We start from the raw sequence: 12131 nt of genomic DNA, 5'->3' as shown, positions 1-12131 counted from the left end.
ATTCTCAATCTTAGAGAGAGGCAAAATGCAATAATTATTTTATATAAAAAAAATATAAAATGCAATTACTTGATTAATTTATCAAAATTGAGATTATTTTATTTTATTTTTTATTTGCTATCACTTAGTGGGTCAACCCGACATGAGCTGAAACCCGCACGAAAAATAAACGGGTCAACCTGAAAATGACACATTTATTAAACAGGTTGGGTTTTAGTTTAGCATTCTTTACACGTATATAATCCTGACACGACACGAACCCGAGACGACACGACACGACCCATATTAGAGGCTAGAGTTGAGCTACAAGTCTTCGACCTCATTTGAAAATAATTTTGTAAGAAGCACATTTGTTTATAACCGCCTTTTTATAAGCACATTTATTAGAGAACGTTAAAAATTTATTGAAAATTAAAGTAATTAAGCATTTTGAGGTCATTTTTGAATTCTAAGATATTAGAAGCGTCTTTGATTCCTAAATCCAAGTAATTAGAGCTTTTGTGACTTAAAAAATACAATATCATAAGCGTCTTTTATCCCTTTCGAAAGCACTACAAACATATCATTCGTATTGTACGAGATATCATGCTCAATAGAAATTAGAAAATGATTTTCTCACTCCCTTTTTATCTACCTACACTCCTTTTTATTTAGAAAAATTGAGTATAAGTGGATAAAAAGGGAGTGGGAAAATCAGTACCCTTGAAATTTAAGAAAGCAAAATAACCAAAAGCGATGGTGTGGCTATGATGCCAACAAACGTATCCGTTCAATCAGGTTCTAGTTTTTGTTTGCAATCTCCACGACGTCGTTTGCTTTATCTACTGGCTGTAACGACACCGTCAAGACCGGCATAGCCGTTCAACGTTACAAAAAATATAAAATAATAAAGGCCGGCCTTGTGACCGTTACATCACCTCAAATTCAAAAACTACAGAGAAAGCCTCCTCGCTTACCCAAATTAGTCATCATAGTCAGAAATGAGAGAAACCCAACAAGATCAGCAAGTAATGGCAGAAGAGCAAATGCAGCAGTTCAGATCCAAAGCCACAGAGCTCCTTCTCAGAGAAGAATGGAAGGAGGCCGTACAAGCATATTCTCACTTCATCAGCCTCTGCCAAGACCAGGTCTCAAAGACCCCTGAAGACCCAGAACATCTCCTCAAGCTCCATAAATCCCTCTGCTTAGCCCTCTCGAACCGAGCCGAAGCACGATCCAGACTCCGGGATTTTGCAGAAGCCTTGAGGGATTGCGATCAGGCATTGAAAATTGAGAGTACCCATTTCAAGACTCTTCTCTGCAAAGGTAAGATTTTGCTGAATCTGAGCAGGTATTCAATGGCATTGGAATGCTTCAAAACAGCTCAGCTTGATCCTCAGGCTAATGGGAGCTCTGTTAGCCTCAATGGGTACTTGCAGAAATGCAAGAAGCTCGAGTTGATGTCGAGAACTGGAGCTTTTGATCTCTCTGAATGGGTGGTTAACGGGTTTCGCGGAAAGCCTTTGGAGCCTGCTGAGTACATTGGAGCAGTGCAGATAAAGAAATCTGAGATTAGAGGGCGAGGCCTGTTTGCAACAAAGAACATTGATGCTGGGACTTTGGTGTTGGTCACCAAAGCAGTTGCCACAGAGAGGGGTATTTTGCCTGATCAAAATCTGGATGAGAATGCTCAATTGGTCATGTGGAAGAACTTCACTGAAAAAGTTATCGATTCGGTGGCTAAGTGTTCGAGAACCCTGGATTTGATCAGTACATTGTCAAGTGGTGAAGATGAGGATGAGCTTGAGGTCCCTGAGATCAATCTGTTTAAGCCTGAGTCAGAGCATATTGGTGGCTACCCAAATGAGAAGCTTGATGTGAACAGGATTCTAAGCATCTTGGATGTCAATTCTCTTGTTGAGGATGCAATCTCTTCTAAGGTTTTGGGGAAGAACAGTGACTATTATGGTGTCGGGCTATGGGTACTGGCTTCATTCATCAACCATTCGTGTGTTCCCAATGCAAGGCGTTTGCATGTTGGAGATTATCTAATAGTTCATGCTTCCAGAGATGTCAAGGCTGGGGAGGAGATAACATTTGCATATTTTGATGTGCTTTCTCCATTGGACAAGCGCAATGAAATGTGCAAGACATGGGGGTTCAGGTGTGATTGTAAGAGGTGCAAGTTTGAGGAGGATTTGTATTCAAGGCAAGACATAAGAGAGATTGAGATGGGTCTCAAAAGAGGAGTAGATGCCGGTGCTGCAGTTTATAGGCTGGAGGAAGGCATGAGAAGATGGACGGTGAGAGAAAGGGAGAAAGGGTACTTGCGAGCGTCATTTTGGGATGCATGCTCTCAGGCTTATAGCCCAGAGAAGTCGGCGAGAGGGTGGGGAAGACGGATACCACCAATGGATTCGGTGGTCGATAGCATTGCGGAAGCTGTGGGAAGTGATGAGAGGGTGTTTAAGATGGTGGTGGAGAAGTTAAAGAAAGGTAGTGGGGGAGTTGTGGAAATGGAGAGAGCTTTGAAGCTGGGAAGAGGGGTGTATGGGAAAGTTATGAAAAAGCAAGCAATGAAAAGTCTTCTTGGTCTTGGCATTCTTTAAACGAAGCTATTAACTAATAGCTAAAATTTCCAATTTTTATTATATTCCCTTGCTGATTTTTTGTTCAACTTAATGAAATCTGCCGACTCTTTCCTTTATTTTACCTCATATTTTACTGATTAGCTGCTTTGTATTAAAAGCTTTGTGTTAGGATCCTCTCAAGAGAAGAATCCTCCCAAGAGTTTTGTTCTCAGAATTTTTCCATAAGTCAGTGCTAGAATTTCTCAGCATAAATTAACTTCGGCAGTTATCAAATTAAAATTTCAAAATTTGCTACTCAACCAGACTTGTACGATGGATCGATTTCAGAGAATATAAACTGAAATTACTGTATTTACTGGAGATAAACACATTGAGAATGGCAATAGTGTTCTTATTTCAATCAATGAAGAGGCGGTAAATGCAAACACAAGGGCAATAATTTAATTGTAAAAATCCAAAACCCTATCTCTAAGTTCATTTTCCCTTTCCTTTTAACGGTCATCAAAGGAAAATGCAAAAATTCAACCGACTCCAAAATAAAAAATAATTTGGAAACCAAATACGCTTCAGATCTCAAAAGTCAGTCATTCGCACCAGTTTCTTGTAAAGAATGTGGTCATCCCTTCCGGTGTTGCTCTCTAATAATGCACTCTGCACAAGTTCCTGATGCAGAAAAAACAAGCATGACCAAACTATCAAAGATAAGAATACACTAAAAACAAAATGAAGCAACAAAACAAAATTTTATACTTCTCACCTTGACATCCCTGTGGGAAAGGAATTTTCCCAAATTGTGGACTATCAATCTCATATCTTCAACCTGAAAATGCAACAAGCTCTTACTTTTCTCTAATAATGCAACAAAACGAATATATACATTGAACATTGCAACTTACCCTAATGTAGCCAACTTGATTCCTGTCGAAGAACCTAAAAGCCTGTTTCAGATGGGAAAAGTATAAAAGAAAAAGGATGGCATTAATGGATTGATGGAGAGAGAATGAAATTGTTCAGCAATCAAACTAAAACAATAACTGAAAGGTATACCTGCAATAGTTCCTTGTCAACAACCTCCTTTGCCCTGGGAGTTTCTTTCTTTCCTGTATCCACCTTCCCCTCTTTTCTTTCACCTGTATCTGCTTCGGCCTTGGCCTTTGTTTCTGCAGCCTTCGTGTTAGCTTGTTCCTTAACATTGGGTTCGTCCTTCTCATTTCCAGGCACAGGAATCACATTGCTTTTCCCCTCTTCATTATTCTCATTAGAGGGATGAGGACTAGCATCCTCCATTTCTTCATATTCTTCTGGATCTTCCTCTGGGTCTTCTTCATCATCTGCTATATGCTCCATCTTAACCTCATCAACATGATCAACAGAACTATTCTCCTCAATAACAGTTTTTTCTTCATCTTGTTTCTCACCATCTAGCAGAGATGAACTCAATGCTTCAGATGACTTAGCAGGCTGGTTCGTCACAGGGAGCTCATTTATCTTCGGACGCTTCGTTGGTGAGTTTTCATCATTTCCTTTCTCAACTTTTTCTACTTCTCGTTGCCTCTTACGTTGGTTTCGTTTCATCACAAATTTTATTCGCAGCTTCTACAAAAACAACTCACATAAATGAAGATGCATCATTACAAAATAAAAAATAAAAAATAAAAAATATCAAATTATATGCATATTCAGATTAAATGTCTTAAACCAACCTGGAGAAATGTCAACAGGCGGCATCCCATCTGATACTGAAGCTTTTCATAAAGCGTTTCAGCAAACAGTGAAAGCTGAGAGAATGGAGAGAAAAGAAGGGAAAAGGAGGGAAAGATTTACAAGGAAACAATTAGCTCTATTTTGCATCAGGTATAATGAGAAATACGCAAAGAGAACAAGTGAACCAGTAGACACAGATCCAAAATTCAGTCATAGAATTAAGGCAGACATGAAGAACATTTGATGCCACGAGAGAACATACCTCAAACGTTGATTCTTCAATGTCCTTGTCGGTATAATCTAATAGTAAATCAAGTGAAAGTGATGATGAACGCAGCTGTCACAGATTACCACACAATTAGAGCAAACATGCAAGGAATATTAGATGAGGTGAACATGCAAACATATTTAATACATGTAGTAAACAAAACTGTGATATTCAGACTATAATCAACCTACTTTAGAATCCTTGCTCCACTTTGTTTGTAGAATTAATCCAGGGTGTCGAGGAGGTTCTTCAGGCTTTCTTGTTTCTTTCAGTTCTTTATTTGATTTGATTCTAGACTCATCTTTTCCATCTCTGTCTTTTTTCTCTTTCTCATCTTTTGTTTTCTCATCATCTTTCAATTTTTTCTTCGTGCCATTATGGTTATCCTTACGAGCAATTTTTTGCGTGTCTGGCTCAATCTCCACTTTAGTCACAGAGCCACTCTTCTCACCAGCTCCCTTTCCATCTTTCTTATCCTCCTTAACATCCTTTGCATCTGCTTTACTTGAATTCGCCATATCAGTTTGTCTGTCACTGACTTGTGTTTTTGAAGCCTTTGGTTTAGAAATAACTTTTTTCTCTGTTTCCACAATATCAGTGGCTGACTTTTCTGCATCTGTTGTTTGCTTCCTCACACTTTCTGTTTCATTTCCAACAATTTTTTCATCCCCATCACCATCTTTCTTACTCTTAGCAACCCCTTCGTTCAGTTCAACACCAGTCGCCTTCCGTTTAGGAACCCTCTTAATGATTTTCTTTTTTACAATTGTCTTCACACTGGTATTTGTACTACCGCTTGGATCAGATTTATCCTCAGAGCATCCGGTTTCATTCTCAACTTTCACCTTCGTGCCAATATTATCTTCATTCTGAGCAGCCTTCTCCACTGGAACCTTTTTAATAACTTTTTTCCTCACAAAAGTTTTCACTACAGCAGGATCAGCAGAAGATTCCTCCTCTTGACCTGGAGTCTCTGAATTTCCTTTTGTCCCTCCATCACCCAGATTGTCAGGTTGCTTGATTGTAGTATCACTGGCTACCTTACCCACAACCTTCTGTCTGACAACCTTCTTTATAATCTTCTTCTTCCCGGTCTTTACAGTTCCAGTTGTCTGAACTTCAGCAGTTTGTACCTGTTCCTTTTTATCCTCAATCCTGCCTGTGTCTCCTCCACTCACATCTTTTTTCTCAATCTTCTTATCATTCACGTCACCTTTTCCTTCAGATGCATTCCCTTTCATATTAGTACCATCTTGCTCCAGTTTCTTAACTTCCTTCACCCCTCCAGTGGATGAAGACTCTTTCTTTTTATCTTCTTTGTCAACTCTTTTGTGTTTTGATGATTCCATATCCTTATCTAAACCAAAAACCAAGCAAAAGATGATTATTGATGAACATCAAACAAAAGATGTGAAATCATACACAACTAGAAGACCAACTCCATTTACCTTTCAGAACTTCCTTCTCCCTTGATCTCTGCAAGAACAAACATACTAATTTTAAAAACAAGTAAACTATAAGCCGATCAAGATAAATTTTACTGTTACAAGTTTTGAGAAAATAAAATAAGGAAAAGAGGATATTACAAAAGTATATATGATCAACTAGGGTTAAATGTAAATATGGCATCAAGAAGATGCTAAAAAGAAAAAGGCTTTTGTAGCTAATCCTGAGTCAATGTTATTAAAACTTCTTGATCATCTGTTGGATCCATATTTAAAAAGCTCCATTGTAGGATTACATGGCTGCATCATGCCTGTTATGCATGCCGAAATAAATAAATACTGAAACAGAGAAACGCATCCCCAATAATTTAGTTAAAGATTTTATAAATTGACAGAATTTTGTGAATCATTCACAAAGTGCATGACTGATGATTAACCATGGCCACAAATTGACCTGCAGTTGAACCACTGCATGTGGGATGCATACATGTTAACCTATCTACATTTTTTTCCTAGGAAATGCAAATGCGTGCATACATGTTAACCTACATACCCATCAATAATGCATGCCTGTGATTAAAATAAAAATCTACCCAAAACAAAACCATACAAAACCCAGGGGAACTACAATAAAAACAACAAACCTCCTTTTTCAAAGAAAGTTGACGCTCTCTTTCTGCAACAGCTTTCTTGTGAGCAAGCCATTGGTCTCGCCATGAATCCAATGAAGGGAGACATTCAGACAAATCTGGGACAAATATTACAGTCACCTCTTTATGGCTGAAGACTCCATCTTTCCCAATTCTATCATAGTGTATCTGCAAATGTCAAATGGAATTGAAGAATTAGTCATAAATTTAGAAATCTGCAAAATAAAAAAAGATTGCAACTAGGTAACAATCACAATCATTACTAATGCAAATTTTACCTCAAGAAAACGATTCCAGTGCTTGCAGTTCTGCAGATCAAGTTTAGCAACATCCCTTCCATATCTACAAAGAAAAACTCATTCAATCTAATAGAAAATAGCATTATTTCTTTATGTATCTCTATAAAAGATAGCAGACAGCACAAACCTTAGGGCAGTTTGAACTAAAGGGCTATCATCAACTGATGGATCACCACCATCAGCAGGATTCCACCGGCCACCAATTGCCATGCATGAACGGTCCTTTTTGAGAACAGCAAACCTAAGGATATTGCAGATATGTGATACGCGATCATCGGAACCTCTTTCAGATGACAGCTCTTCCAAAGCATTTTTGCTAAGTCCGCTCATCAAGATAATCTGAATAGTGGAAATTAAATATAAAATAAAATACAGAGTAAGCAAGCAATTCGTCAGGTGTACACTGCAGCAGAAGAAAAATAAAAAATTTGAGAGAATAAGAGAGAGGGAGAGAGAGATTGAGACTACGCAAATTAATCAGAGAGTATAACCAAAAAATTCAAATTTCAGTTTTCTTTATCCTCCTCTTTAATTAAGCTATCCACATGTTTTTTAAAACAAGCGGGGAGGACAGAAACATGAACTACCTTCGCGTTCCACACTATATTTCCACGTCCTGATATTTCAGGTTCTTCAACCAACATTTCAGTAGCTCGCTCTTTTAGCTCAGCGGCACTCTCTTCTTCAACAAAATCATGCTCAAAACTGTAACACTCAACAAGGTCGTACAATTACATTTTCTTTTCTTTTTTCCTTTTAATAAAGAATAGGAGCCAAAGGGTTCCATATCCTGAATTAAAATAAGAATTCCTGAAAACTAATTAATTGACACAGCTTCAACAAGCAAAGTACCTGACAGGAGTATGAATAGACAGTTGGAGGTTCTCCCTAGGCCAGTTCACAACGGCCTACAACAATAAAAATGCCACACTTCATTTATGTACTTAACCATCTGAGTCCATAAACCTTGAGTGAGAAACGAAAAATACAGACAAACCTTGCAGAACTCTGAGGGTATAAAGAGTCTGGGATATCGTTTATCTATAGAAAGATAATCCCTTTCTACATCCATCAGCCTGGTTGAGTAAACCTGCACATAGATGATATTGTTACCAAAAGGAGTGAAACCATAAAGACATTTTAGGTTGTAGACAAACCCAGTAGTTTACATTGAATGATCAGTCCACATGTTAAAAATTCTAATACAACGGTGTTTCGAGTTTCCAGAGCTCAATCAGTTTCCTGTTGTAGAAGGTAAGTTTCTTCAATTTCAACAGGTATGACGACCACAACTGACCATTCATCTACGTCTACTAACCACGAAATATTGTATAAGAGGATTTGGTGCATGCTTAGGATTTAATTAATCCAGACAGTTTAGAGTTAGCAAAGGTCTACATGAAGAGGTCTGTACAAGAAAAGGCCAACATACAGGATAAAGGAGATATAGTGAGAAGAGAGAAGTGCCAGGAAATGTGGTGGAGCCAACCATAAACAAAAGCGAACAAGAAGCATAGGAACACAGAAAGAAACATTTGCACGTAGAGCCAAAAGACAAAGAGGAAGCAATATTGAGGAGAAACATGGTAATAAGAGTAAGGAAGGTTAAGGATATCCCAGGGATTAGAAACTGAAATTCTGAACCAAAGATAACAGAAAAGGCATCACGATTGAAACCAGTGAAGAACTCAATTCCAAACAAAAGACTAAAGGCAGACTTGAAAGGAATAATTGTCAATATCATTGAATGGCTATGCTCTTGCACTGGTCCTTTTACCTTGCAGACATATTCTCTCCTTTTATCTTTAACAGGTGAATGACGCCTTCAGCATAACACAACACCAGGTTAGTTAGAAAGGCTGCGAGACAAAGCAGCAATTTGCAAGAACAAGAGCAGGACGCAAAATAAAACATCAAGATCCACCTATGCAAAGCTTCGTGATGCGGCGAATCCTGTCGCAAAGATCTCCCCTCCTTTGCTAAAGAGGAACCACGACGATCCCTAGAAACTCTTGGTGGAGTTCGTTCCCGCCTGGTTTCAAGTGCACGTTTCCGCTCTCGATCTCTCTCCTTCACCCTCCGCTCCAAAATGCGTTCTCGTTCACGCTCTCTTTCTCGTTCTCGTTCACGTTCTCGTTCGCGTTCCCATTCCTTCTCCCTTTCTCTGTCTCTCTCTCTCTCACGCAAACGCTCCCGATGGCGCGCCTCCTCCCTTAGCTCAAATTCTTGAAGATAACTAGCCCTGTCATCCTTCCGTTCATCAATCCGTGGATGACCACCATGAGACAAGCTTCCCGGATAATCTGACTCAAGAGATGAGCCACGAATCCCTTTTCCTGTGGCATAGTCCCTACCAGGAGGTAGGCTGACTCCATAACCAGGATTTGAGGAACTTTGCGAAAACACGAGATCATCATTTCTCCGTGGAGCTGCCCCTAATATTGATGGAGCAGGTTGTCCCCCATATGAAGAACCACTAAGCATAGATAAACTGCGAGGATCCGCATCCATTCTTCCTCCAAAAGAAGTAAGATCTTGAGTGGGATGACGACTAGCGGCACCCCTTGCTGCAAGATAATCAGCTTGTCTGCCAGAAATGTGTTGCTACTCAGTCTAATAAGAAATATATCACCATCTAACATAGCTGTGCACAGACTCATTATTAAGATGCGGACTATTTTGTTACTGAGAAAGGTAGGAATGACCTTTGCAATTCATTAATGGGGATGGAAACCAAACTACAAGTGATCTGACCATGAAATGGAGACCAAGTTCCAGTCAAAAGTGTAAGACAAAGTCAGCAGAAAAAAAGTACCTTGCACTCCCATCAAGAGAAGCAGACTGCAGTGATTGCGATTTCAGCAATTGTTCTTGACGAAGCAGCACCGCCTTATCAATTCGATCATAAATCTCGGACTGTCGCAGAATATGATGAGAAAATTATAAAACTACAAATCAGGTCTTATTCCAAGAGGAAAGTAAGTAAGAGAAAAATAAATAAAAATATTCTATATTAAAAGATGAAAATGAAAAACCTGATGTTGAGGACCGAAACCAACAGAATCGGCATATCGACCAGTTGTTTCACCTTGCAAGTCCCTCCCCATATACGAGCTCTGACGTTCACCAAATTGCCTTCTGTCTATCACTGGATAATCAGGAGCCTTTTCACCATACAATTGATCAACTTTATGACCATACCCATGACTTGAAGATGAGATATAGTCACCAGATGAGAACTTTGGTGATTCTGGTTTAGCTGGGACATAACCACCACGACTTTCCAAAACCGATGGTCCAGAACCTTTAGTACTCATTGGAGGAACCTGTACACAATTTCAAAGACACCAGATGGTTCAACAAGAACTTCACAACAGATCAAACCGAAGCTTGGATGGCGAACTTCCACACTACTCAAACAGTAACTTCCGTGAAACCAGCAGTGCGAATACCACCAAAATACATTTAAGAGAAAAATTGGAGAGACATTAAAGATATTGAGGGACCAGCACATGCATATATAGAAAAGGTTTATCACAAACTCGATGTTTAATGCTTTCCTAAATATGAATAAGAATATACGAAAGAAGGAAGGGAAAGGGGAATTATCATGGAGATTTCTATAAGGAGCACAAACTTTATAAGGCAGGTCAATAAGTAGTGCTATGAAGTCCTAGGTAGCAGAGAGAAACTAAATATTTGCTACTTGTATCACAACGCAAATAAAGCACCATTTAGCTGGACAAAGCAATATTTAGCTGGATAAAGCACAGGTTACCAGAAATACATCAACATGAGTTCTAGAAGAAATAGACAAACCTGAGGTGCACTGCTCAAAGCAGCCGAACCATAGATAGAGCTATACTGTCCCCCATAATGAGCTGCAGCTGAAGGATGAGCTCTATACCCACTGGCATCAACCTCCTCCGAGCCAACTAACATTGATGAATGCCGAGAAACCATGGGAACTTGTGACCCCCCTTCAGGCCCTCCAGCAGAATTTCCAGCGTAAGCAGGTCCCAGCTGCAGATATTACAATAAATGAGAAAAGGATCAAGAAATCCCCACGCAAAAATTCAGCATTTTTACAAAAATTAGCTGTATTGTGAATGCTCGTGGTAACTTTCAAAGGCTGAAACTGAAGAACAAAATGCCTAAACTTGAAATTTTAACATTGATATTATCCCTTTTCGAGCAATTAGATGATGAACAATAAGAATAATACAAAACGCTCTGTAAAAAAGTAAAGGAAATGCAAATTATACAACAATTGAAGAACAAAGGCTTACATTTTGGCCATATGCAGATTGGCCAGTATATGACTGTTGTCCGTACGCATTGCCCCCTCTGGACGAATACATGCTATTTCGCAAACAGCCCTAATAATAAAATAAATAAATGATTTGCAAGAAAATACGCAATTCAAACAATGATGTACCACAAATCCAAGCTAAAGAAGAACGGTTGATTTTTCAAATTTTGATCATCAATCGAATAAGCAAAAAGATATAAATTTTATATAAATGAAACTAACCCTAACGACGCTGATTATTGTGAGATTACGAAGCTTTCCGTGTTGGAGCACACGAAAACCCTTCAACTCTGAGTATCTGAGGACTGGAAGACGTATCTTTGTTTATCTGGGAGTTAGGTTTCGGAGCTTTGACCGAACCGAGTTTGGGCCTTGTCAGATCGGATTGTAAGAGTCAACGAACCCGGAGAAAGAGCCCAAAATGGGCCCAATGGCTGATTTAGGTAGTAGAATCAATTACGTATTTACTCATTTATGAATAACCCAACAATCTTACATGGCATAAAGTAAGTCGTCTCAATTTGCGTATATCGAAACGATATTAGGAACTGTCGTTAACTACATACCACGGGAGTATTACTGTATCGTACAATATCGCATGTTTATTAATATGTAATTTGAATAAAAGGAGTTAAATTGAGGAGAATTAGATTTCGAATTCCTATTGAGCTCCATTTGGTTCAAGGAAAAGAAGGCTTGGGGATAGGAAATTAATTGATTTCCCATGTTTGGTAAGTCCAGGCATGGGAAATCATTGCCTGGCATATAGGAAAATAAGGGGGGAAGTGAAGCCCTCCTCCCAACTTGAGTTTTGTTTTTCCTCATCATGGGAAAGTTTGGGAAAATGAGCCAACATTAAATAAACATTTTTCATAATCATTTT

The 12131-nt window shown here is 38.9% G+C and overlaps 2 protein-coding genes across 2 annotated transcripts; one reads left to right on the top strand and one right to left on the bottom strand.

Annotated features, from left to right (window-relative positions):
* Positions 1–821: 821 nt before the first annotated feature.
* Positions 822–2686, top strand: SDG35 (SET domain protein 35). Its single transcript, XM_021951721.2, has one exon. The coding sequence runs from the start codon at positions 981–983 to the stop codon at positions 2586–2588; it is 1608 nt and encodes a 535-aa protein (XP_021807413.1). The 5' UTR covers positions 822–980; the 3' UTR covers positions 2589–2686.
* A 254-nt stretch (positions 2687–2940) lies between these two features.
* Positions 2941–11629, bottom strand: EMB1579 (ATP/GTP-binding protein family). The gene is made up of 21 exons (XM_088244859.1): positions 11471–11629; positions 11226–11315; positions 10756–10959; positions 9972–10262; positions 9752–9852; positions 8861–9523; positions 8714–8759; positions 7934–8026; positions 7789–7844; positions 7524–7641; positions 7064–7275; positions 6916–6979; positions 6632–6805; positions 5991–6018; positions 4734–5899; positions 4537–4611; positions 4274–4348; positions 3618–4166; positions 3467–3508; positions 3328–3390; positions 2941–3233 (listed from the first exon to the last, which is right to left on the bottom strand). Exons 2-21 carry the CDS (start codon positions 11295–11297, stop codon positions 3144–3146), a joined length of 4182 nt encoding a protein of 1393 aa, XP_088100985.1. The 5' UTR covers positions 11298–11315; positions 11471–11629; the 3' UTR covers positions 2941–3143.
* Between the last annotated feature and the right edge of the window lie 502 nt (positions 11630–12131).

This window comes from Prunus avium, chromosome 1 (genome assembly GCF_965620075.1).
Source record: "Prunus avium chromosome 1, drPruAviu1.hap1.1, whole genome shotgun sequence".
In the NCBI taxonomy this organism is placed as follows: Eukaryota; Viridiplantae; Streptophyta; class Magnoliopsida; order Rosales; family Rosaceae; genus Prunus; species Prunus avium.
The sequence above is the reverse complement of the archived record's forward strand: the minus strand, read 5'-3'. Positions and strand labels throughout refer to the sequence as shown.

Bases quoted from the DNA above. Each gene is read 5' to 3' on its own strand.
- EMB1579 (XM_088244859.1), bottom strand. From the start codon at position 11,297: ATGTATTCGTCCAGAGGGGGCAATGCGTACGGACAACAGTCATATACT. The intron at 4,612-4,733 runs GTAGGTTGATTA...AATCTGTGACAG, and splicing joins AGTGGAGCAAGGATTCTAAA to CTGCGTTCATCATCACTTTC. The intron at 3,509-3,617 runs GTATACCTTTCA...CATCTGAAACAG, and splicing joins TTGACAAGGAACTATTGCAG to GCTTTTAGGTTCTTCGACAG.
- SDG35 (XM_021951721.2), top strand. From the start codon at position 981: ATGAGAGAAACCCAACAAGATCAGCAAGTAATGGCAGAAGAGCAAATG.